The sequence below is a fragment of the Corythoichthys intestinalis genome, chromosome 22 (genome assembly GCF_030265065.1).
Source record: "Corythoichthys intestinalis isolate RoL2023-P3 chromosome 22, ASM3026506v1, whole genome shotgun sequence".
Taxonomy (NCBI): domain Eukaryota; kingdom Metazoa; phylum Chordata; class Actinopteri; order Syngnathiformes; family Syngnathidae; genus Corythoichthys; species Corythoichthys intestinalis.
This window is the reverse complement of record NC_080416.1, coordinates 23415685-23443579: the sequence shown is the minus strand read 5'-3', so window position 1 is coordinate 23443579 and position 27895 is coordinate 23415685. Positions and strand designations below refer to the sequence as shown.

Genomic DNA, 27895 nt, shown 5'->3' with positions numbered 1-27895 from the left:
TACTGGTCCACGGCCCGGCGGTTGGGGACCCCTGTCATACGCACTTTAGAGGGACAGTTGGCAACCCTAAAAGTGGGCTAACTCCATTTTTATCATTTTGCAGGAAATTTTCATAGCTGCAATCAAACCTAGGGAAAACGTCTTTTAGTTCTTAGGTACCTGCTTGCATTTTTTTTCCAAGTTAAAAGTGTGTTAAAAAAGCACACTAGCCAAACTAGCATGATTTCTCTATGGAAGTTGCCCAGCTGTTCCTCAATCCCTCCTACCTCCCCCTCCCTCTCTGTGTCCTCTTCCAGGTACACGCCCTTTCACTTGTCAGTGGGGGGAAAAGTTTGAAGGGAAGCAAAAAAAAAAAAAAAAAAAAGAAAAGAAAATCACGGAAGAGACTAGCAGTTGTACGAGTTTGGCAAGTTGCGTGGACTCGAAGCGGGAGTCGTTGCAGCAGCTCAGAGAGAAGAAAAGGAGTTCCAAAAGTCACTTTTTGCGCATATTTTCACGCTCAGCCCGACGCTTTACGGTGAGTGGATTTGTCTTTTGTGTCTGCTTGGTTTTCGGGAAGTTTGGCTGGTCGTTTTTGTGCCACGTTTCGAAGTCCATCCACCATGAAAAAAACGTAAATCAACCGCTCCTTTTCATTACTTTTTGATGCGTTCAGTGACTATTTAAAAGGCGGAATTTAAAGCTTTGTAAGCAGAAAAAACTCAAAATTTCTCTTTTTACAGGTTATTTCATCCTCCTAAATGAACAGAAGATGACACACAATTCAGGAGCTAAAAGAAAGCGATAATCACCTAAGCTAAATACATTTAGTCTTGAATAGCCAGCACACATGTTGTAAAAGAATTATCTACATTTTCAACAGCTAACGTGATTAAATCACTTTCTCTTTCAATTGATTTCGCTTTCCTATGACTTTACTTCGAATTGCGCACGCCAGGCATCCAAAGTGCGCAAAAACCAACCGCCTTCCGCGCCTAGACTGATCGATTGGCTTTTTTCCGAGTTGTGCACACCCACCCAAAGGCAAGGGTGTGGAACATGAGGCCCGTGGGCGACACCACATTAACCAAACTATTTGATTAGGCAACTAGGAAAACTACAGCAGAGAATAAGCCGGCGAAAATGAGAATGAAGTCTTGATTTATTCCGAGAAAAGTCAACCAAATTTTAAAAGAGCTTGAGGCAATAATTATGAGATTAAAGTTGTTTCGAAAATATCATGGGATTGAAATTGGACTGTTTCTTAACTCATTGGCTGCCATTGACGGGGATAGACGTCCAATTCCTTTTGACCGGGAGGGGCGTATGAACCAATTTCATTTCATTTTCATTTCTAGTCAAAAGGAAATGGACGTCTAGTGCCGCGTCAAATCCATGAAAACTCAACATTGACAGTTAAGTAGTGCTTCAACGATTAATCGATTAACTCGAGTACTTCGATTAGAAAAAAGATTCAAATTAAATTTTGCTGCTTCGAGTATTCGTTTAAATAAAGTGGTGTTGAAATGGTTTGTTTTGTAAGTGTTTGCATTTAGTTTTATTGTTTATGGGTGGGTACACTGCTCTCTAGCAGTGACAGTGAATGTGACATAACTCCTCTCACATGACTGAATCCAGCTGCTCCCTGCTAAGACAAACATAAACTAAGTTTTTGATTGAGCTAATGTTTTTTTAATGCATTCGTAATTTAGTTTATAGGTATACTTAGCCGTTTTTTTGGGAATATGTGTTTAAATCATTTAAGAGCATTGTAAAAAAAAAAAAAAAAAAAAAAAAGGTAGCATTTTATAGCATTTAAGCTAGCGATTTTTTGCTAAGTTAGCCTATTGTTCTTTTGTTGTACTTAGATTGTCATTTTTTTCTTTTTTTTATACCGTTTGATGCTCCACGTGGGTATTTTAATTTATGTTCCTTATCCGATTACTCGATTATTCGAACTAAGTAGTTCATCGATTAATCGACTACACTGCCCTCTAGCGGCGATAGTGAATGTGACTTAACTCATTTCACATGGCTGAATCCAGCTGCTCCCTGTTGAGACCAACATAAGATAAGTTTTTGTTTGAGCTAATGTTTTTTTAATCCAGTCGTAATTTAGTTTATAGGTATATGTAGCCGTTTTTTGGGGGGGAATATGTGTTTAAACCATTTACGAGCATTGTTAAAAAAAAAAAAAAAAGTTAGCATTTAAGCTAGCGAATTTTTGCATTGTAAGTAAGCCAATTGTTCTCTTGTTGTACTTAGATTGTCTTTTTTTTTTTTTTTTTTTTAATACTGTTCGAGGCCCTGTCCGGGTATTTTAATTTATGTTCCTTATCCGATTACTCGATTATTCGAACTAACTAGTTCCTCGATTAATCGACTACACTGCCCTCTAGCGGCGACAGTGAATGTGACACACCTCATTTCACATGGCTGAATCGAGCTGCTCCCTGTTAAGGCCAACATAAGCTAAGTTTGGGCCAACATAAGCTAAGTTTTTGTTTGAGGGAATTTTTTTTTAATGCATTCGTAATTTAGTTCCTAGGTATATTTAGCAGTTTTTGTGGGAATATGCGTTTGAACCATTTGTTAAGAGCATTGTAAAAAAAAAAAAGTTTTTTTTTTTATAGCATTTAAGCTAGCAAATTTTTGCTATGTAAATCGGCCAATTGTTCTTTTGTTGTACTTAGATCCTCATTTATTTGTTTTTTTATACCGTTTGAGGCTCCACGCGGGTATTTTAATTTATGTTCCTTATCCGATTACTCGATTATTCGAACTAACTAGTTCATTGATTAATCGACTACAAAATAATCGATAGCTGCAGCCCAACAGTTAAGTGACTTCAATGTCAATCATTGTCATAGAAAGGGCCAATAGTTAATGAGATGAAAGTTTTTTTTTTTCTTCTTTGAGGAAAATTAATAATTAATATAACCAGATTAGAGTCCGTTTTCTCTAGTAGAAACAGTTGGAGTGTTCCAAAATTAAAGTTGTACTTTGATTGGACCGAGAATCAAATTTTATGAGATTAAAGTGACTGTTCTAGGGGTAAAATGGCTTTAAAAGTACAAGATAAAAAATAGTGATTTGTCAATATTATTAGATTAAAGAAATAGTTCTTCAAAAAATGGTTATCGGTGTTGATAATCTTACTTTTATAAAATTATTTTAAGGCTGCAGCTATCAATTATTTTGGTAGGCGATTAATCAATGAACTAGTTAGTTTTTTTTTTGTTGTTTTTCTTTTTTTACACTGCTCCTAACAAATGGTTCAAACACATATTCCCAAAAAACGGCTGAATATACCTATAAACTAAATTATGAATCCATTAAAAAACATTAGCTCAAACAAAACTTAGCTTATGTTTGTCTTAACAGGGAGCAGCTGGATTCAGCCATGTGAAATGAGTTATGTCATATTCACTGTTGCCACTAGAGGGCAGTGTATCCACCCAAATCAATAAAACTAAATGCAAACACTTTCAAAACAAACCATTACAACGCCACTTTAATTAAACGAATACCTGAAGCAGCAAAATTTAATTTGAATTGTTTTTCTAATCAAATTACTCGAGTTATTCGATTAATCATTGCAGCACTAAATTATTTACAGTTACAAATTACGTCTCCCAAAAAGTAATGTAGTCACTCAGTTACCTCATTGTAAGAGTAATTAGTTACTCGGCAAAGTAACTGATGTTACTTTTCATGTTGACACGTATAACATCTTTCACATCAAAGATGTATATAGTAACACCGTTATTAACAACACTGTTTGTAATACTGCACATTAAAATTTGTGTTTGCTGGAAGAAAAAGAAATTGAACTCAACAAAAACCTGTACAAAATAGAGGTTTTTCACCAGAAATAGGTTTTAGTTACAAGATTAAGGTAACATTTAGCTAAAGAAGCAGTCGGAGGGGACCTAATCTAGCGATATTGAAAAAATAACATTGGCCACTGTGGGGCAGTACAGTGCAGACATACAAAGTAACACTTTGCGCTGCAGTAATATTAGTTGTTCTTCGCAGAGGATAAAGAATATATGCCTGTAGGTATTGATTCCAGCCCGTTTCATTTGATTGGTCGTGCGGTGTCGACCAGCAAACCATAACCTCAACGTGCTCCCGCGTTAATGTTTGATGTCATGCGTGTGTCGTTTTAGCGTGCGCACGCTCTCGGATCACGTTCGCCCACTTTGGAAAGGCAACACTGGCGTTGCCTTCAGGAGCTCTCTAGCGGGCGGAGAAAGGGGAAACCTCCGGTTGTAAGGCATGTTGTTACATGAGCTAGGGAGGGAGTTTGGTTTTAGGGCTTTTAAGGCAAATAAAGCGGATTAGTTGGAGGCCGTGACGTGGGACGGCTGATGCAAGTGTCGCAAGGCTGAAAAATTTATGGGAGAATGGACAGAAGGACGTAAAAGTACATGTTTGTCTTGCACTTCAGGCTAATGCTGGCGTCTCCGAAAGCCAGGGGAAGTAACTTTGCTGCATTTTTTTTCTATAAGAACGAAGTTGATTTGAATGTTTTTATGGAGAAAAAATTTTTTGTTTTATCATGAGATTATCAGTCTGGATTTTGCATTCTTTTTCTCGTAACATGCTCCTTTTAAAATTTGGGTGGCAGGGAGAAATAAATGTGAAATTGTCAAATTAAAGATCTAAAGAAATCAAATTATGAGACTTATTTATACATTATTTATTCAATTATTCATATAGGGACAAAACATTTTGTAACATGCCAAGATTATAGTTGTATTTTTGGAGGAAAATTAGCAGTATTTTTAGTACTGTAACTGTTAAATAGAAGTTTTAAAAAAATAAAATAAATAAATAAGTCAATACTATTACAAGGTTTAGGGCTGCAGCTATTGATTATTTTAGTAGTCGATTAATCGAGGAACTAGTTAGTTCGAATAATCGAGTAATCGCATAAGGAACATCAAAAATTAAAATTCCTGAGCTGAGCCTCAAACCGTATAATAAAAAAAATTTGGATCTATGCACAAAAGAACAATTGGCTAACTTACATAGGAAAAGTCCGTTACCTTAAATGCTATAAAAGGGTCTTTTTTTTTTTTCAATGCTCTTAACAAAAGGTTCAAACACATATTCCCACAACAAAACAGTTAAATATATCTATAAACGAAATTACAAATGCATTAACAAACTTAGCTTACGTTGGTCTTAACAGGGAGCAGTTGGATTCAGCCATGAGGCAGACCAGAGGGCAGTGTATCCACCCTAATCAATAAAACTAAATGCAAACATTTTCTAAATAAACCAATTCAACGCCACTAAACAAAATACTAAACAAGTACTCGAAGCAAGAAAATTGAATTTGAATATTCTTTTCTAATCGAATACTCGAGCTAATCGATTCATCGTTGCAGCACAAATAAGGTTAATGACAGTTTTTGTTACAGAAGTAAAATAATTCTTGTTCAAAGTTGTATTTCTTAGTAGAAAATTAGTTTTAAAAAATAAGAAGTATATATTTTTTTAAATTATAACAAAATTAAATTTAAAATAATTTCCCAGCAAAGTTTTTTTTCTGTTATCAATTAGGGCTGAACGATATTGGAAAAAACTGACATTGGGACTTTTTGGGGGTTTGCCATACGTTGCGATATTAAAACTAGAAGAATTGTGTACAAGTTGACTTGAATAGCTTTTTGGGAAGACTTTGGTGGATCACTGTGACCACATTGTATTCATTAGAGATGTCCCGATCCGATCACAAGTTCGGAAATCGGGTCGATTGCGCCATTTTTCAGAGGATCGGAATTGTGTGAAAAGGATCGGGTTTTTAATTTTAAGAAATATATTTATGTTTTTCTGCTCCACGCTTGTACAGCCTCTCACCCTCCCTCCTGCTAAGCAGTGCGACCAAACTATTTTTCTCGGCTACCAGTGCAGCTGCCGTTTGGTACTTCAAGTTAATGATGATTGACAGGTTTGTAGCTTTGATCTGGCCAGAGACTCCTCAGTAGCTCTACAATCAAAGGCACAAATGTGTTAATCATAGTTAAGCTTGGTATACAGTCTGAAATGTGCGGTGGCAAGTCATTAATTGTGTAAGTAAGATGCTGTTCTCGGCAGCGTGAGTGTCAAAGCAAAAAAAAAAACAACTTATTTGAGGGAATCTGATTAGGGCTTGTTATCGGCAGACAGGGGCGTGTCTAGGATTTTTTTCTTGGGGGGGCCAGATAGGGTCACAATCTGTAGAGGGGGGGCATATTTTACTGTAGGGGTGTAACGATACAAAAAAAAAAAAAACGGTTTTGGGGTCACAAATAGTTTCAGTAAAGTACAGGAATAACATGTTAAACCATTTGCTTGCTCAGCACGTTGTTTATTAAAACAAAACTCACATGATCACAGTAGCACAAATCAAGGACAAGCTTCCTCATGAATCATTAAAATTCTTCCCTAATCACCCCAATCATGAATGAATACCCTCTTGAATATTACTGCAAATGTAGTGGCAGCATGCAATCATGGCCTATGTAAACTGATTGCAGGCCAGCGTTCAATACAGAACTGTATTGAACCTAACATTCGATTGCGAGCAGTTCTGTAAATATACATGTACCTTTACACCCATATTGTATTGACATAAAATGTTTTAAAGTTTCCAATGACAGCCTCTGATTTTAGGTGGTGACAATAATAACCAGTAGACTACATTACAAGTAATATGACTTTATGATGAGTAATTAGTGAGATAATTATACATTTTTGTTTGACACATTTAAGCACAATTTTACACACAAAAAAAAGTGCTATTGCCCCAGAGCAATGAAAAGATCAAACTAGCCAATAATATAGTATATAGCAGTTTCCAATGACAGCCTCTGATTTTAGGTGATGACAATAATAACCAGTACACTTCATTACAAGTAATGACTTTATTGATGATTAATTAGTGAGATAATTACATTTTTGTTTGACACATTTAAGCACAATTTTACAAAAAAATAATTAAAGTGCTATTGCCCCAGAACAATGAAAAGATTAAACTGTCAGTCAACTAGATTTGATGCGTTTGAGATGGTGGGAAAATTGGGCACCCCAACTTTCCACCTTGTTACACATGTTTGATAGGCTATTAGTCATTAGTGTTTCTATTTTCCTGCTTGAACAGTCTTTTTTGTGACCCATACGCGAGTAGGCTACGTAACTGCACAGCTAAATGCTGATAATGATAGTACTGATAACATACTGTCGAGCTAGTGTTGCTAACATTAGCTCTTCAGCAACACAAACGTTCCCTAACCACTTGCGACATGCCAATACATTAAACACTAACATTCACAATTTTTTCGCACTTTGGACATTCTCACTTACCTCAATTAAGATTAGTGTTTAACCACCGCAGTGGTAGTGTTCTCAGGAACCAAATGAACACCAAGAGGTCCAACTTCTTCTGTTATGAATGCATGAAATTGACGTTCCTGTGCGTCCTATTCGCCTAAAGTCACGTGAATGAGGAAAAAGCATTCGATTGGCTGCTTGCTCCTCGACGCCGAACTCAGTCGCAGAAAGTTCAACCAAACCATCTCCTTGGCGGCGCGTTAAATTTGACGAGCTACAGTCGATTTGGCGTCATCGCGTCGCCCCGACGCATCACGTGTGACGCGTTTACATTGACTATTAATGGGAACCCGCGGCGCGACAAGCAAATGAAGCGGCCGGTGTGAACGTAGCTTTACCGAGGTGGGGGTTAGGGGGGGCACTTAGGGTGGCCAACCAAATTTAAGGGGTGGCCCACCCTTGTGGTCACTCCCCTGTCGGCAGATTCTCAAAATCAGGTGACTCGGATTCGGGTGCAAAAATAATGCGATCGGGACATCACTAGTATTCATGTAATACTGTTTAAAGTAGGAGTGGGAACCTCTCAGTACCTCACGATACGATACGATTTGCGATACAAAGCTCACGATAACGATGATCTGACGATACAACGATTATCGATACATTGGTCAGGAAATCATTCAAGGATAATTCACAAACAACTAATAAACAGAAAAACAAGCTTCTGCGGTGAATTGGAATGAACTTGTCCAATCCATTTGAACTGGTCGGGCAGCGAATGAACATTCGCCATCCCTCCCACTTCAAACGGACTGAACGTCTATGGCCGGTAGTGGCAGCCAATGCCAGGCAATGACGTAATTTTGGGCCAATTAAGGTCATTTACCTGTTCATTTTCAGTTACTTCCTGTTGATCTTGGGGTATTTTATGGGTCTCTTCCAATTAATTTTAAGTTAAAGAACAGGAAATGACCTGGGAATCACCCAAATGAATAGGCAGTGACTCAGACTCAACAGAAAATGACCTGTAAATGCCCTGAAAATCGGACAGAATGACTGTGAGTGTGAATGCTCTGGTTTCTAATGAACGAGCGTTCCCAGTCTAAATAAATTGGGCGTTGAGCACCGTCAATGCAGCCTTAGAATTAACTGAGACACTATTATGGTGGAAAATTTTGGTAGCAACTTGTTGGTTCATTTTTATTTTTTTAGACTGACACCTTTTCAAAACGATACCTCGATTCTTGGCAGGAGCATATCGATAACCTTTTGGGATACAAAGTATCACGATATATCACCATTTCGATATTTCGTCACACCCCTAGTTTAAAGTGTGTATGACACCAAAAAACATGTTTATTTATTATGGACTGCTTGGATGTGTGTGGAAGCGATCATTTTATTTATTCAATTTTTGAATCCCACACCATGAAAATGAGTGACTTCCGGCTCCAGTCTGGGGTTTAGGACGAATGCGAATGCGAATGTGACGTCACCCGGGTCAGCATCTCACTATACAGCATTGCTTTATAGCATGCAGATGGACTGCGGATTCAGCTGATTTTGCGGATTAATTCGTTTATTTTTCGCATCACGCCAGCCAAACGGCTGCAGGCTTTTGTAGCTGCACCAGGGAGAGGCGTGTGAGCCTTTTTGGGTTTCAAAAGATTCCCGTTCACCGTGGATATTGGCCAAAACAAGCCCAACTACTGTGGGACCATTGGACTTACTAGGAAGTGAGTAAACATCGTGTTTTGTATTATGTCAAACACTGGGATCATAGCACACGTTTTAGTGCTCCTTTTCCACCGAGAATGCCACTCGGCCGATGACCGGTGGCTTGTCGCACACACCCCCGCCAGGAGAGCGCTATACTCGGCCTATTGCCCTCTTCTTGTGCCCAGTGTTGTGTCAGATTTTCCACCCCATCAGAAATTGCAACTTTGTGTTAAAAATGGCCGCGAATACTGTGATTAAACTTTCTTTAAATAAAGGAATATTTGCCTATCTGTGATCATGGATAGACATGTAGGAAAGTTCTCCTCAGGCACATTCTGCCTTGTTAGCTGCACACAAAAACTGCACGCTGCTTTCTCACTGTTTGCGTCTTCGCCATGTTTTTAAGCATTAATTTACGCCATATTCGTGTTGACCATGTGTCAGCTACGCACTCCTCTGACGTCGGCCGGTTTGTTCGGCAGTCATTCTCCAGCTGCTTCCACGGCAAACGAGCTCTCCTGCCCGCAGCAGGGAAACGACGATCGGTGAAGACAATCGACAACCCCGCAGCTGTGTGACATAATTCGGGATAGTTTTGTGTGGTTTTAGCTTCAAAAAGCGAAAATAAGACTTTGAGACGTCACTCGGTTCGGGTTAGCATGTCGGCTAACTGTCACGCCTCCTGGTCTGTTTACGCTCTCCGAAGCCGCGGCAGGAAAATGACAAAAGCCGACTAACTCCAGTGGCATAAAATATCGTTCGGGAGGTGCCAAGAAGTTTTGACCATTATGGATTAATTTTGCCATGTCCTACTGAGTAAATGCATTTTAATATCTCATATTCAATTTAGCACAAGACTGTTATTTGTCATGACCATACCATTTATTTAGCAATTGGGGAAACATACTTGGATGAAAAGAATATCTTGTAAAAATATTGTAGTAGACAGATTGAACCAATGACATTTTGCTGCTCGCTTCGTCACATTTTCCCCGTTCTGAATAATTTCACCTCAATGGTCCGAATTCTAAATCAGATGAACTCTTGACCCTGCCAACGTCATCCTCCATTGGGGACGCTAGAGCGCTATGAAGGCAGGCAGGGCTAAACGGCAGATTAAAAGACTAATTACTCGTCATCTGCACTTTGCCAAATTGTATCAATATAATACAATATATAAAACATAAAGTCAAATCGTCTCAAAATATGATTCTAATTCACATAATCATGCTATTTAAGACTTTTTTTATCCTGTCATACACACTTTAATCCAGGCTTAGTGGGTTTATGTATCTGTGAATGATGAAGATTATTGTATATAAAAGGGATCCAGCACAATTGCTGCTTTTATGAAGAAAGACAAAAGTTTACATTAAAAGAAAAAACAATCTACTGTGCAGGCAATGGCTATTTTAGCATTTATTTTGTCACATAGTACTTTCAAATAAAAGGTTTCTTTTCAGTATAAGTAGTGTAGAGTAAAAAAATGTAAACATCCATGAACAGCAGAACTTGAAATCTTCTATTTAATATTAGTTTCAATTTTGTTCATTTAGAGGAAGCATTTGTGTACACTTTTCAGTGCAAATTATTCACTTGAAAACATTAGTCTATTTTTTTCTACGTTAGCTTGAGGAGTTGAATCAGTCCTACTTTTGCAAAGTCTTTCTTGACCCAAGTATCTGTCTTTTAAGTCCAGCGTGTGAGAACTTTTAGCACTTCTAATAATGACAACGTGCATTTTCATGCATAAACGGCAACGACACACAAACATTTGACAGCTCCCACCCTGCTCTGTAATTGTTTGCAGCTTGAAGTGCTGCTTGTTTGGCGCCACACTGGCTCCACTCAAGGATGGAAACAAGGCAAGTTGCACTAAAGTACAAGGACGTAGAGGACAGTGGGACTTTTGCGGCTCTTTTATCAGGCTCCAAAAATGTGACAATTGTACTCAAAAAATGTCTTTTGTGACTCTCAGTCTGTCGTCACAATGAATCTCTTGTGCGATTGTGTTTATTTGTCTGACAAAAACAAATGAAATTGTGAAAAAAATGACATCCTGCAAGAAAAACCTTTACCCCATTTTAATTTGACATACAGTGGGGCAAATAAGTATTTAGTCAACCACTAATTGTGCAAGTTCTCCCACTTGAAAATATTAGAGAGGCCTGTAATTGTCAACATGGGTAAACCTCAACCATGAGAGACAAAATGTGGGAAAAAAACAGAAAATCACATTGTTTGATTTTTAAATAATTTATTTGCAAATCATGATGGAAAATAAGTATTTCGTCAATCCCAAAAGTTCATCTCAATACTTTGTTATGTACCCTTTGTTGGCAATAATGGAGGCCAAACATTTTCTGTAATTCTTCACAAGCTTTTCACACTCTGTTGATGATATTTTGGCCCATTCCTCCATGCAGATCTCCTCTAGAGCAGTGATGTTTTGGGGCTGTCGTTGGGCAACACGGACTTTCAACTCCCTCCACAGATTTTCTAAGGGGTTGAGATCTGGAGACTGGCTAGGCCACTCCAGGACCTTGAAATGCTTCTTCATGCTCCCTTTGTTGCCCTGGCTGTGTGTTTGGGATCATTGTCATGCTGAAAGACCCAGCCACGTATCATCTTCAATGCCCTTGCTGATGGAAGGAGATTTTCTCTCAAAATCTCTCAATACATGGCCCCATTCATTATTTCCTTTACACCATGGGTGTCCAAACTTTTTGCAAAGGGGGCCAGATTTGGCGTGGTAAAAATGTGGGGGGCCGACCTTGGCTGACGTCCTTTACGTAGAACAATATATTGAAGCAAAAATTAGCAAGCCATTCAGTGTGTCACATTTGCTTTATCATTTTTTTAAATGAATAATTTCAACAATCTCGCAACTAGCCTTTGCGGCGTTCTTTCAACTCTTTCGGCTCTTGCGAAATACGACTGCTGTAAAATTAAACTAGCTTCAAGTTGCTTCAATTTCTTTCTGCCTATCTTCCCTGTAATCTTGTCGTAGATGTGAGCGTGTCTTGTTTGGTAACAAGACTCATGGAACCTGCTGATTCATGTGTTGACTTACATCCATAATTTGTTGGGGTTTTTTTTCAAAAAGAAATGTCAAAATTCTAAATTAGTCTGAAAATCATGAAATTTTAGGTGTATCAAATGTGATACATTTGGCAATAAAGGGTTAAAGTGCTGCTGCCTTTTAGTGGGTAAATGAGGAGCAGCATTTCGTGTGTAAGCTACTTCATATGCTGGTTGCAGGACTGCTGACCAATTTATTAAGTCTGTGTGCGGGCCAGATGTTATTGATTTTATGACAGAGGCTGGGGGCCGGATGAAATTTGACCACGGGCCGCATTTGGCCCCCGGGCAGGACTTTGGACATGTCTGCATTACACAGATCAGTCGTCCTGGTCCCTTTGCAGAAAAACAGCCCCAAAGCATGATGTTTCCACCCCCATGCTTCACAGTGGGTATGGTGTTCTTCGGATGCAATTCAGTATTCTTTCTCCTCCAAACACGAGAACCTGTGTTTCAACCAAAAAGTTCTATTTTGGTTTCATCTGACCATAACACATTCTCCCAGTCCTCTTCTGGATCATCCAAATGCTCTCTAGCGAACCGCAGACGGGCCTAGACGTGTACTGATTTCATCAGGGGGACATGTCTGGCAGTGCAGGATTTGAGTCCCTGGCGGCGCATTGTGTTACTGATAGTAGCCTTTGTTACTGTGGTCCCAGCTCTCTTTAGGTCATTCACTAGGTCCCCCTGTGTGGTTCTGGGATTGTTGCTCACTGTTGTTGTTATCATTTTGACGCCACGGGGTGAGATCTTGCATGGAGCCCCAGATCGAGGGAGATTATCCATGGTCTTGTATGTCCTCCATTTTCTAACAATTGCTCCCACAGTTGATTTCTTTACACCAAGCGTTTTACCTATTGCAGATTCAATCTTCCCAGCCTGGTGCAGGTCTACAATTTTGTCTCTGGTGTCCTTCGACAGCTCTTTGGTCTTGCCCATAGTGGAGTTTGGAGTGTGACTGACTTAGGTTGTGGACAGGTGTCTTTTTATACGGATAATGAGTTAAAACAGGTGCCATTAATACAGGTAACGAGTGGAGCCTCGTTAGACCTCGTTAGAAGAAGTTAGACCTCTTTGACAGCCAGAAATCTTGCTTGTTTGTAGGTGACCAAATACTTATTTTGCACTCTAATTTAGAAATAAATTCTTTAAAAATCAAACAATGTGATTTTATGTTTCATTTTTCCACATTCTGTCTCTCATGGTTGAGGTTTACCCATGTTGACAATTACAGGCCTCTCTAATCTTTTCAAGTTGGAGAACTTGCACAATTGGTGGTTGACGAAATACTTATTTGCCCCACTGTAGATGTTTTTCAGCCGATACGGCAAATAGCTCGGGTTGTGCATCACTAAAGTTTAAGTACATGTAGCTGTTGCGGCATTTGAAGTGTGGAGCTGACAGACTCCAGAGTATGTCGCTTTGCTCTCGTGGCTTCGGGGGAAAAGAAAGAAGGATCCGGCGGTCGGCGGGCTGGCCTGTAAATTCCTGCGATGCAAAACAGCCGTGAATGAAATTCCTGTGAGGATAGGTCACCCACACGCATGCATGCTTTACATCTTTGTAGCCAATGGGAAACGAGGACGTGCAAATACTCGCAAAATTAGAAGTTATTATTTTTATCTAAAAAATAACAATGATCTCGCGATATGGCGATACAACGATTATTGATACATTGGTCAGGAAATCAACCTAAGATATTCTACAAAACGACTAATAAACAGAAAAACAAGCTTCTGTTGTGAATCCGAAAGAGTTTACCACTAGTAGACGTCCAATCCATTTGAACTGGGAGGGTGGCAGCGAATGAACATCCGTTCATTCGCTGCCATCCCTCCCACTTCAAATGGATTGAACGTCTATGGCAGTCAGCGGCAGCCAATGCTAGGCAACGAGGTAATTTTGGGGCATTTTAGATCATGACTTTATTGATTTTGAGTCACTTCCTGTTGATTTCGGGGCATTTTATTAGTCACTTCCTGTTGATTTTGGGTTACGGAACAGGAAGTGGCCCAGGAATCTCCCAAATGAATACGCAGCGACTCAAACGCAACAGGAAGCGAACTGTAAATGCAATAAGATGAACAAAAAATGACTTGTAAATGGCCTGAAAATCAGAAAGAGTGACTGTGAATGCTCTGGTTTCGAATGAACGAACGTGCGTTCAACCCTCCCAGTGTAAATGGGTTGGACGTCAAGCGCCATCAACGGCAGCCATAGAGTTAACTGAGACACCATTGTAGTTGAAGATTTTGATAGCAACTTGTTGGTTCCTTTTTTTTTTTTTTTTTAACATTGACACCTTTTTAAAACAACATCTCGATTCTTGGCAGGTGCATATCGATAACCTTTTGGTATATATCACCATTTCGATATTCAGTCACACCTCTACTTATTGTATTAAAAGAGAGGACTTTTTTTTCTCTGAGAAAGATTTTACTTAAAAAAAAAAAAAAAAAAATTACCAGCGAAAAAAAGTACCGTATTGACCCGAATATAAGACGGCCCTCTTTTTCAAGACTCAAATTTGAAAAAAGACTTTTTGAACACCAAATTAATTTTTATACAGAAAATAATTACAGTACATCCGAAACAAATGATTATAACATTTGTTATAATATTTGAGAGAAAAAGCATGTTATTTTGCCTCATTCAAATCTTAATATCTGAACATTTAAATATGTAAACTAAAGTGCAATCGCATTCGTAAATGAATGGCTTCTAGTTTTTGAAATGTAAATAAACCACTCTATTGTGATAAAACAACAAAATTGCAATAACTGCATTAACCATCAAAGTGAAGTCTAACTGTAATTGTAGTCTTGAAACAAATCTGAATAGGGAAAAACATTGCAATAAAATAATGCAAACTGGTTAAACTAAAAAGAGTAGCTGAGATCTGTCATGACAGAACATCAGTTCAATGTGGCGCCATCTAGCGTCGTGAATGGGGAGAGTATCTGAGATCTGTCATGACAGAACATTGCTTCAATGACATCTGGCGCCATCTAGCGTCGTGAAATGGTATAATGTCTAGACCGCGAATATAAGATGACCCTCTTTTTCAGTGTTATTTCAATGCAAAAAACACAATCTTATATTCGGGCCAATACGGTAATAGTTTTAATAAATTGGACTTTTTCCTGATAAAAATAAAACAATTGGGACTTTTTAACTTCTCCAAATGTTCTTTATTCCTATATATTACTTTTTTCTTATAATAATAAATAATATATTTTATAATATTTTCTATTTACCGTAATTTTCTGACAATAAGGCACACCTAACTATAAGCCGCCACCCACCAAATTTGACACGAAAACGGCATTTGTTCATCGATAAGCCGCACCGGACTGTAAGCCACGCTGTCCTCACTGTATTATCGGATATTTACACCAAAAGATATTCACCTGTAACACTTTATTTGACAGCGACTTAATAAGATTGTCATAAGACCAAATGAACCACCATTAAGCTTTGAGCTAATTGGCTGCAAAGCTTCATTGCTTCAAGAATATTCATTTGGCCATCACTGCTCGCTTGGAAGAGACAAGCAACCTCTGCTGCCACCTGCTGTAAACACTGTTGTCATCCAACATGCCTCCTAGCATGCATTGCAGCGCTACAGATGTAAATAACAATCAAAATTCATGTTCCGTGCTAATTATTTCTTCAGTTACTGTTCCAGTTGTTTCATTAATTGCTAGTTATGGCATTTGGTAACACTTTATTTGACAGTGGCGCCATAAGACTGTCATAAGCAATCATATGACATTATGACATGACACTGCTATGCGCATTGAAGGAATCTGACCTTCTAACCAGACCGCTGGAATCGCGCTAGCCGAGCCGCCGGACCCGCACTGGCGCAGCTCCAACGGCCCAGGCCGGCAGAACCCCGGCAATCCGGCCAGAAGGCCAAAGTCACCTTGTTCACCTTAGCCTTAAGTAGTGCTGCAACGATTAATCGATTAACTTGAGTATTCGATTAGAAAATCTGAATTAAGTTTTGCTGCTTCGAGAATTCAATTTAATTAAATTAAATTAAATCTAGTCTGCCTCATTTCACATAGCTGAATCCAGCTACTCCCTGTTAAGACCAACCCAAGATTTCTAAGTTTCTGTTTGCGCCCCAAAAAATTTTTGATATTCTTATTTTAGTTTATAGGTATATTTAGCCGTTTTTTGTGGGAATATGTGTCTTAACCATTTGTTAAGAGCACTGTAAAAAAAAAAAAGTTTGCATTTTATAGCATTTAAGCTAGCGGACTTTTGCTATGTGAGTTAGCCAATTGTTCTTTTGTTGTACCTACATAGATCCTTATTTATTTATTTTTTTAATACCGTTTGAGGCTCAGCTCAGGTATTTTAATTTTTTATGTTCCTTATCCGATTACTCGATTATTGGAACTAAATAGTTCATCGATTAATCGAGTACTAAAATAATCGATAGCTGCAGCCCTAGTCTTAACCCTTTTTACTGACTCCATTTTGAAAGGTTTAAAGAAAGCTCACCGAAAACAAGTTGGCAATTTATTCAGGTTGACAGCGATCAAAACAGCAAGGTGAAACAGAAACACTCAGGCGGGGAGGCAAGCTTGTTCCAAGGTCACCATATCAGAAGTCAACAAAAGGGTCCCGAGGAAAAAAATGACGCTTAGTTTCACATTCAGTCTTTTGAAGGCTCTCACGGGGCAGGCGTGGGCAGGAAGAATAGTGTGTTTGGGATTATTGTCTATTTGAGTTACTGTTGTCTGCGCAACGAGGGTTGTGGATTTTGCCACCTCAGCGTCAAAGTAGCTTTTGGAGTCTTATCAGTCGTGTTATCAGTTGGATATCGGGCGTTCTCCGGTGCTTCCTGTGTTGGGACAGAGCATCCCGCCATTTGTTCTGGACTGTCCGGGAGAACTGATTGCGAGAGTTGGTGTGTCAATCTTGCTCATGACGCACACGGGCTTAAGAAGGCGTTGTGTATCTTTTATGCCCTATATTCTGCTTGTTTTCTATAGTACTATGTTTCTATGGTAATATGCTGCTCGTCTTTCAGCCACTGTGGTGCCTGCCGCCTTATCACCACAAAGAGCTTTTTACGTTGAAAATTCTTGTGAATAAATGCTTAAATCCCTGAATTCTTTATAAATATGGATATAAAACAGTCTCAATTCAAGGTTAAAAGCAAAAAAACGGGCAGTTACCATTTATTTTACGTAAATTTTGTGAATTATGACACCGTAGCGGTTAATTTTTTTTCATTTCTTTTTTCACAACGTTTCAAAATGCATGCATGGTACAAAAAATATAATAATTACCTTGAATCCTCGAACAAATCACTTCTGAGACAATCCTATCTGTTTGTTTGTGGTACAGCTTTCGTACTTTTTCAACTTAAATCCGGCGTTGGACCGCTGCATGTGTTTGAGAATAACTTCGACTGACTGAAGCGGAGTGTGGGACGGCCCCCTACTTGAAGGCGCAGTTTCTGGGGATTGTGTCCCGTCAATATCAGTATGAAGTCTATGATAGTAACTTAATTAGGAAAAAAAATGATTTTATTTTTCTTTTAACAAATATAACGACTTGTATTTGTTCGTGTTTTTTTTTTTTTTTTTTTTTTTTTTGCATGAAAATCAAGTGACCTATTTTGCTTGAAAACAAACTTGGTGTTCACAAAAGGTCAGGTGAATGTGTGCGAGTAAGGGAGAGTGGATTAGAGACACAAGATGAGCACATCGGGTAATCCGAAGCGAAGGGTGGTGGAGGAGGAAGCGTCATCCTATCGGATGACCTATCAAAGATCGCCGAGGCCATTGTGCCTCTCCATCACACGCGCTGGCCGCTTCTCACACACGTCACTCACTCAAAATGAAATCTTTGTTAGATCGTTTTATTATCACCTCATTCCATCGATTCTAATCCAATGTATCCTTTGTGTGTTATCAAAGAGGCGAGTCATGGAGGACGCCATTCAGACAGTGGTCAAGGTCTTCCTGAAATTCTGCAAAGGGAAGGAGAGTTTGGGATCTAAAGACTTCCAGAACCTGGTCAAGAGCCAATTCAGCAACATCCTATCGGTCAGGAAACACAAAACAAGTCTCAGTCATGATCTATTTATCTCATCTTCTCCTCTGAAACGCACAAATACACAGCTTGTGTTTGCTCAGTTTGTTTCGCGTGACTCCATTTCTACAAATTCAATGATACTTTAAATTCAGGTTACAGTGTATCACAAAAGTGAGTACACCCCTCGCATTTCTGCAGACATTTAAGTATATCTTTTCATGGGCCAACACTGACAAAATGACACTTTGACACAATGAAAAGTACTCTGTGCGTGGAGTTAATTTATTTTCCCCTCAAAATAACCAAAAAAATAGCCATTAATATCTAAACCCCCGGCAACAAAAGTGAGTACACCCCTTAGAAACTACGTACATCCTTAAATGTCCAAATTGAGTACTGCTCGTCATTTGCCCTCCAAAATGTCATGTGACTCATTACAGGAGTGCTGTCAGCATTGATGCAGAGATTGAAGAGGTGGGGGGTCAGCCTGTTTGTGCTCAGACCATATGCTGCACTCTACATCAAATTGGTGTGCATGGCTGTCACCCCAGGAGGAAGCCTCTTCTGAAGACAATACACAAGAAAGCCCGCCCGTCTCATAAGACCATAGGACCATAAGCGGATTTTAAGGGGGGGGGGGGGGGGGCCTTCCTAGTGGCCGAAAAGTGTCATTGCATGAAATTGACTTTCCTATATACATATATATATATATATATATATATATATATATATATTTATATATAAGTTGTAAAGCAATAAAATGCAACAAAAATGAATGAACAAAAATATATATTTTTATAATGGGTCAAAACTATTTTTCGAACAGATCATGTGACTAGCACCGTAGACGAAAAAAAATACGGGACAGCAATTTTATTTTTAAAATGATTTTTTTCTTGGATTGAAAATATTTTTTTGAATTGAAGCAACTTTTTTGGGATTGAATGATTTAGACACAAATGTCCTAAAAAGGACTTTTTAAATGAAAAATTAAGTGTTCAAATGCAAATTTTTCAATCTCAATTATTTTTTTCGCATTCAAAAACGTTTTCCATGAATGAAAAAGTGTTTTTTTCTTTTTGAAAATAATATTTTTTTTGAAGCAACTTATTTTTTGATTGAATAATAAAGACAAAAACATCCGAGCCAAAATGTGGCCCAAACAGAAATCAACATTACGTAAATCAAAAAAGTTGCTTCAAAAAAACGTGACTCCAATAAAAAAAAATAAAAAAAATTAAATTCCTAGAAAAATAGCTGTCACATTTTTTTTTTACTGAAAACATTTTGATTGCAGCAATTTTTTTTTTTTGGATTGAATAATAAAGACACAAATCTACCTCCATATGGGGATACAGTTTTTGATTGGGGTAACCACATTGGCACGACACCGGCGGGCGTACCATATTCAATGGTAAATGATGTTATACTAGTGCTTTTCCACCTTTCCAAGGCCCTCAAATGCAGCATCAGGAGCAATGTGGGGTTCAGTATCTTGGACACTTAGACGAGTTCATCAGGGCGAGGAATTGAACCCACAAACTCTGGGTTGGGGGACAACTACTCTACCACTGAGCCATGCCACCCGTAATGACGATGATGAACTTGGCTAAAAGTATTGCCTAAACAGCCTGATCCAGAATTCCCCTCAAGAATGATGGGAAACAAAAAAAACTCATTGACAACTCATTATTATAAATATTCTTGTAAGTTAATTTTATTGCTGACACTGCGTTTCGGGGCCATCAACATGTTGTGCCCCCCAGCCCCAAAAGTCAAACTCCGCCTATGCATAGGACATGGTTCCAGTAATCCATGTCCTTTGTTGGCATGTCTTCAGCAAACTGTTTGCGGGCTTTCCTGTGTACCATCTTCAGAAGAGGCTTCCTCCTGGGGTGACAGCCATGCACACCATTTTGATGTAGAGTGCGGCGTGTGGTCTGAGCACTAACAGGCTCCTTTTCAATCTCTGCAGCAATGCTGACAGCACTCCGGTAACGAGTCACATGATATTTTGGAGGGAAAATGACAAGCAGTACTCAATTTGGACATTTAGGGATGTACGTATTTACTAAGGGGTGTACTCACTTTTGTTGGCAGGGGTTTAGATATTAATGGCTATATTTTGAGGGGAAAATAAATTAACGGTATTATACTAGTATAAGCTGCGCACAGACTACTTTTCATTGTGTCAAAGTGTCATTTTGTCAGTGTTGTCCCATGAAAAGATATACTTAAATATCTGCAGAAATGCGAGGGGTGTACTCACTTTTGTGATACACTATATTTTTCCCCTGAGGTTTGTCGTCAAATTACAAGCGTTTTGTCTCTGTAGGACACGGACAGCAAGGAGGCTATCCAGAACATGGGCAAAGGCTTGGACTCAAACAAGGACGGTAAAGTGGGCTTCGAGGAGTACATGAAGCTAGTAGGCTACTTAGCTACCTCCGTTAGCGAGCAGCGTTGCCGCGCCAACGACGGCCAGCCCGCCCAGAACGCCACCGCTGACAACGCCGCGCCGGCGAATGCCGCGCCGGCGAACGCCGCTCCCAAAACCGAAACCAATGAAGCCAAGCCGGAAGCAGAGGCGAATGAAACGGAGGTGAAGCTGGAAGCCAAAAAGGAGGATGAGAAAAAGCCTGTTGAGGTGACCTTACCCGGTATGAAAGTGACCTCATCGGGCGTGGAGGTGACCCCACCGAGCGTTGACGTGACTACGTCGAGCGTGGATGTGACACCGCCTAGCGTCGATGTGACCCCGCCTAGTGTCGATGTGACCCCGCCTAGCGTTGATGTGACCGCGGCAAGCGTTGATGTGACCCCACCGAGTGTGGAGGTGACAACCTCCAGTGTGGAAGTGGTGGTGAAGGAGGAAACCCCCGTGGCGGAGGAGACGGAAAAGATCGCCGGAGAAGCGGCTGAGAAGTTGGCCGATGCGGCCCAGGGGGACGCCGAGAAGAAGCCTGAAGATTCTGCTGCCTCGTAGGGGACAATACAGTCATCAAGCCAGCCATCACACTAATAGTGATTATATGAATAATAATAATTACCCTGCATCAACACTAAGAGCCACTACGAGAGCTAAAGGCTTGAATTTATATCAAGAATATGACCACTAAACATCTTACTATTGATCATCTCCAGGTAGTAAGATCCTACAGAGATAACTAGCTATTTTAATGGCTGTCTCGTCTGTATAGCTTATCTTTCTATCTACGAATTTCCTTACTATATACAGTAGCTAAATGTGAAGCTGGAATGCTAGATAAATAGCTCATTAGATAACTTAATTACCACTAAACTAGTGATAAAGAGGATCCAGAAAAATAAACACATCATCTCATTTAAATAGCCATCTACAGTATCTAGCGAGCTTTTTTTCATTCAGTAGCTAACTGTTTTACTCGCTTTAACTGGATCTATTTTCTTTTAGAAATTCACAGATAGAATGCTAATTAGCATAGAACTAGATAGCCACAACTATTAGTTATACTACATATTCAACTAGCTTGCTATTCTACAAGTAGCAACGTAACAAGTTTTCCTAAAACTGACAGTCTGCCAAAATGCTTAATCCAGTTGTGATGCCCATTCCATGTTTTTTTTTTTTGTTTTTTTTTTGTTTTTTTGTTTTTTTTCACCACCACTCGTCGAATTGCTATTACGTGTTTTCTATTCCTGTGAATTTTATTTCCAGCCATTAGAATGCTGAGCTTTTGTACGGAGCCCCTAAGGTGACATGGAAGAAGAAAAATGGGGGGCAAAAAAAGTAATAAGTTGACGCTGAGAAAAATTAAAGTGCCTCGAAAGGGACATTTTTTTCTGTCAAAGCAAAAAAAAAAAAAAAAAAAAAAAAAACGAAGTTGGAGCAAAAATATATTAGAATACAGCAGGGAAAAAAATAGCAGAATTAGGTCTTTTTAAGTGTTTTTTTTTTTTTTTTGCTTCGATGCAAAAACATTTTTTTTGCTTCATGTAAAAAAATTTTTTTTGCATCGGAGCAAAAAAAAAAAGTTTATCGCAGCAAAAAAAAATTTAAAAGACCTAATTACGCTATTTTTTAAACGTTTGTTGTGCCACTCAATTTCCAGGTAAACAATGGCAACAATTGAGCTTGTTCACCCTTCGTAGGGCGGAGCCCTTAAGGTGACATGGAAGAAAATGGGGGAAAAAAAAGTAATAAGTTGACGTTGAGAAAAATAAAAGTGCCTCGAAAGGGACATGGAAGATTTTTTTTTTTTTTTTTTTTTTTTTAATTGCATCGAAGCAAAAAAAAAAAGTTGATTTCGCAGCAAAAAAAAAATTTAAAGACCTAATTACGCTATTTTTTAAACGTTTGTTGTGCGACTCAATTTCCAGGTAAACGATGGCAACAATTGAGCTTGTTCACCCTTGTGGCAGGTTAATTGAGTTATACTTTGAAATAGGCCTGAAATATGATGACATAAGACGGTGGGCTCCTAGTTTTGTCAACTTTAAGATGTAATTGTCAAGGACGGGCCATCTGTTGCCAAAGGATTCCGGTATTTTGCCCTCCCTCAGGTCACTGAGCGTCCAAGTCGTTCTTAATGATCTCTTCGATTTCTAAAACTCAATTTTTATTTTTTATTTTTTGCTTAGATGTCAAAAAACATTTTAATTCGATCTCTTTTTTTTTTTTTTTTTTTTTTTTTTTTTTTTTTGCTTTGACAGAAAAAAAATCTTCCATGTCCCTTTAGGGGCACTTTTTTTTATTATTTTTTTTAACGTTTTTTCTCTGTTTTTTATTTCATCTTCCATGTCCCCTTTTGGGCTCGGTACTTTTGAGATGTGTAGTTCGCTAGTGACTGAGCTACCTATCAATAAAACAGTGCTGAGGAGAATAAAGTCCTAAATTTATGGCTCGATAAAATCCCTAGTAATATTTTAGCTTTAGCTTGCATAGCTTTTAGCCACCTACTAGCTTTTCCAAAATTTATATCCCTGTAAATTTGAATTTCCTAGCATAACATGTGAATTTTAATATTCTATTATGTAGTAGTCTATCTAATAAGTAGCTGTCTTACTATCTGACTATTTTTATTTGGATAATTTTATCGATATCTCAAGCGAGCCAACTTCTAGAACAGTGATTCTTAACCTTGCTAAAGGTACCGAACCCACCGAGTTTCATAGGTGCATTCACCTAAGCCTTCGGAATTTCATAATAGAGGCATTTTTTACGAATTCAAAACCTAGTAAGCCAACACCTAAGTGAAGTTCTGTTCAAATTTCTTCCAGATTTCAAGTTTACGACAAATAATTTTGCCTTTTGCTGTAGATTTTTACGTTGGTAAATGAAATGAAACTGTTCACACTGTTCCTTTTTATGTTTTCATGTCTACATTGTCATTATATTGTCACATTCTTCCATCACATACTAGTTTCATAACGTAAAATGACACAATTTTTTGATTACGCAGTTCATAGTCTGTAAGTCCTCGTACAAAGTGCCAGTCAACCTTCCACTTAGGAAACCGATGTCTCCTCCCTTTAGACAGAGGGCTAGCAGTTGAAAGAAATGGAACAAAGCCTGTAAATTGAGGGCAAGCCAGTCCACAACCTGCTCTAAAATGCCACTTTGCCTCAGTGTAAAAAGTAGAGCTTTGCGTTTCTCAACCTTCACGGAACCCCTGAGGCTTGTCACATCCAGTTATGAACCACTGTTCTAGAATAATAGAATTCACTACGACAAAGCTAGCAAGTAGGCTAAATAGTAGGCCAGCTAGCAACCAGAGTATATGATTTTAAAAAAAATATGACCACAATGAAACTTATGACTATGAAATATAAACCTTTGTAGTGTCAAATGCACTTATATGACACCATGTTGTACAACTTTGCCAGTAAAGTGGCCTAGCTTAACGACATACCACCGCGAGCATGTGCATGCCACTAATAAAGCACATTTACCTAGTGTCATGTGAAAATACGCTAGCGTTTACACCCTTACTACTTTAAAGGGAATAGATTTCTTATATATCGTGACATCTCTAATGCATTGACTTGTATTGTTTCTTGAGGTTGACTCATAAGGGGAACTAAACCTATAATGTCAAAAGTTGTAATTTAAATGTGCCTAGCCACATCTAACGCTAATTAACAAGTATTTGTTCTTAAAATAATAATAAAGGCAATTTTTTCCCAAATTAACATGAGGTGTTGATTTTAATCAACCTGGCACTCCATAAAAAATTAATTATTCAGGTAAATTTTTCCACAAACGCATCATTTGACTTTTCCTGGCAAATTCACGAATTGGGTTTAGTTCCCCTTTCATTCATTTAATGCTAATTAATTTTCCCACTTTTTGTCACTTACAAATGGATTTTTAAAAAATTGTGTGCCGATAATAAACAAATTGTGTTACCACTAATCAAACTTTGCATCCCTCCTTATTTCCTCCTCTTTCTACTTCTTCCTCTTCATCTTTTTATATCCACACTCCACCTAGAAGTGACATTAAACCCCCCACAGCCACAATTAGACAGAGATCAGGTGCCGATAAATAATTAAGACGCAAGGAGGAATCCAAAACGATCCTCACCAGGTACAAGATGGGGGAAGGTGGAAATACTCACAAATTGAAAGAGTGAGGGTGACTCCTACCCAGATTGCAAGGGCGTAGGTTTGCATAGGGGTTGTAGGGACATAACTCTACCAAGGACGCTCAAATTGTCCCCACCAACTTTTAAACAACATTATTTGTGTGCCAGTCCATTTTTCCCCCTCAAACACATATTGATTGGCTGATGACCACTGTAATGTAAAAAGATGTTGTGGAGGTGGGGAACACACCACTAAATTTGATACTAAGAGTCTGACCTGCATCAGTTAGCATAGTATTCAATTTATCCCTTTTCACTTGCTGAATGTGCCGGTCCATTTTGTCCCCTCGAATGCACATTTGATTGGCCAATGACTTGACCTCCCACCCTTCCTGCCACACAAGCACAATTACACAGCGCCGACAGATTCATGTCGACAACATGCCTCCTCTGCCCCTTTCGGAGAGGAGGGATATTAGAAGTTTTTTCAGCCACGGTAACTAATGTAAAAAGACGTCAAAGTTGTGGAGGTGGGGGTAACACCACTCATTTATCTACAGAAAGTCCGACCTTCATCAGAGTTAGCATTAACATTAAACTGTGTGAACTTGCTAACCTGCAAAACTATTGCGTTCAGGCCAGCCTCCACAAGGAACAACAAAATTTAAGATAGCCATCCCTCATTTGGATCTTTATTTGCATTAAGTGCTTTATGGTAATGCAATGCATTGGCTTCAGAGTGCAAGTCCCTGTTATTAAAGAAAAAAAAAATGGGGAACTATCCAAGAATGAATCCACTTCGGGGGACACTGACATAAACATGAACTGACATGAAAAAAAAATCTGTGAAATGACATAACACATCAGAATTTCATGAGACTAATTTGGTACTTTGGAGTCTGGTTTGCCTCAGATTTACTGTAATTTTTGCACTATACTGCGCACCAGACTATAAGCCGCCACCCACCAAATATGACACAAAAACAGCATTTGTTCATAGATAAACCGCACTGGACTATAAGCCGCAGCTCTCCTCACTGTATTATGGGATATTTACACCAAAAGATATCATCCGGTACCACTTTATTTGACAGCAGCATCATAAGACCAAATGAACCACCATTTATTGCTTCAAGAAGCTTCATTTGACCATCCCTGTTCTCTTGGGGGTGACAATCAACCTCTGCTGCCACCTGCTGTCCATTCTGTTGTCATCCAACATGCCCCCTAGCATGCATTGCAGCGCTAAAAATGTAAATAATATAATATAATATAAAGTGAGACCTATTAACCCAAATAAATAAGCCGCACTCGACTATAAGCTGCAGGATTTAAAATGAGAGGGAAATGTAGCGGCTTGTAGTGCAAAAAAATTACGGTAGATCGGTCCTTTGATATCTCAGATTGCTTTTTTCATATTTTTTTCCCCAAATTTACTTTTATATTGCAATACTTTGAGTCCAGGGGTGCTCAAGTGTCCACCAGAAGTGGATCCATTGTTGGATAGCTCCCCGTTTTTTTAATAAAGGGACTTGCACTTGACAGCATTTCTTTAGTAGTTTTTGAAAACAAAGGTTTGTATTGTACGTTGTATCACCTGAACCAATACACTTGAAAGTTAGTACAACTTAATTCAGATTTATTTTGCAGTGATTATTTAGCCTATATTCGTTAGAAATGTAGCCCTGACCCCCGTTCAATAATCTGTTTGGTCTTATTAATATCCCGTTCCCAGCAAAAAGTGTACATGCATGTTATGCTGTTAAATCATTCCTACCAATGTTGAGACCAAACCTACGCCCTTGCCAGATTGGGATGTTGTTTAAGGATACTAAAATATCAAAGAAAAGCATTTTTGTAATCTAATCCAAGAGTGGAAATGTAGTATAATTCAAATTTAAATTAAAGTAAAAATGTCGAACCATATTTACCTTTCTCTACAGTCAACAATATCATAAAATCTCTTCCGTATGCAGCATTTAATCACAACATTTTGTGTAAAATTCCATTGCAGAGTTGTTTGAAAAACATTCCTCCCAATCCAGCCTGTTGTTTTTTGTTTGCGGCCCTCATTTAGTCTAAAGGCCCCGTTTGACCTGCCATCGGATCTCCACCCTGACCGGGTTAGACAACACACACCCTTGGGATACACACACAATTTCCTGAAAGCCATCTTGTCTGTCTAGCACGCCGACCCTGTGAAAAAATATCCGCCTAATATCATGATTCTGTGATGCGTTTGTATGTAAAGCTTCCCTCCTCCGCCTGTTTGTTAATTACGATTTAATGCTTTGTAAATTGTCACGTCGTCAATAATGCAAGCCCAGGGAAAAAGGGCTCCTGTTGCACATACTGCAAGGCCTTAACGCCACTACCAGTAACATAACCACTACTACGTGCACAATGCAAAGTGCTTGGCAAATAAAAGTCATGTGCTCCTGGCACGCCCATTGTAAATATCATGCACTCTATTCAGCCTTTATACTATCTTTTTATAACTATATAACACATCGGCTAACATATTGGGCATATGGGGCTTGTTTTTATATAAACATATTAACCTGAGTACAGTGAATCCACATTTATTCTGACTTTAATCGACAATTTAGTGAGGATTCACAGCACTCTTTTTAAGGTACTTCCTGTAACTAATAGCAACATATAAGTCTTAAGCTTCTTGTGTACATAAGGCATGAATGTGTGTATTATTGAGACGTTCTTAACACACTTTAAATGTGATCGTTTGTCCATTGTAGGGGGAAAAAAGGGAAAACTTGACTGGTGTACTGACAGTGAACTTCATACCTCAGCTTGGAAACATCTCATTTAGTCTTTTGTAATTTGCTTTTTCGTGAGCCGCGCCCAAAAGCGCTAACACTATGCAGATGCCAAAAAACACGCCGGAGAGGAAAAAGCAGTAGGGAGTGTTTGCAAACATGTCCCCACTCAAGATGGAAATGATGATAAGAGTCCTAGAGAGATACTGTGCTGTCCTGTTAAGTGCCTTCTAAGTGTGTGTATGTATGTGTTAAGCATCTACTGTCCTTTGCATCACTATGTAAGCAATCCATCAATTTTTATTATGTAAAAGCTGTATCATTTTAACGCTTAATAAATGTGTTATCGCTGATCATGAATAATAAAACTGTGACAACCTAGCCCAATCA

At 38.7% G+C, this 27895-nt stretch overlaps 1 protein-coding gene across 1 annotated transcript; it reads left to right on the top strand.

Annotated features, from left to right (window-relative positions):
- The first annotated feature begins 300 nt into the window (after positions 1-300).
- s100u (S100 calcium binding protein U) lies at positions 301-27895 on the top strand. Its single transcript, XM_057828337.1, has 3 exons — positions 301-517; positions 18045-18173; positions 20498-27895. The coding sequence occupies exons 2-3, from the start codon at positions 18054-18056 to the stop codon at positions 21146-21148; spliced, it is 771 nt and encodes a 256-aa protein (XP_057684320.1). The 5' UTR covers positions 301-517; positions 18045-18053; the 3' UTR covers positions 21149-27895.

Bases quoted from the DNA above. Each gene is read 5' to 3' on its own strand.
- s100u (XM_057828337.1), top strand. From the start codon at position 18,054: ATGGAGGACGCCATTCAGACAGTGGTCAAGGTCTTCCTGAAATTCTGC. The intron at 18,174-20,497 runs GTCAGGAAACAC...TTGTCTCTGTAG, and splicing joins AATTCAGCAACATCCTATCG to GACACGGACAGCAAGGAGGC.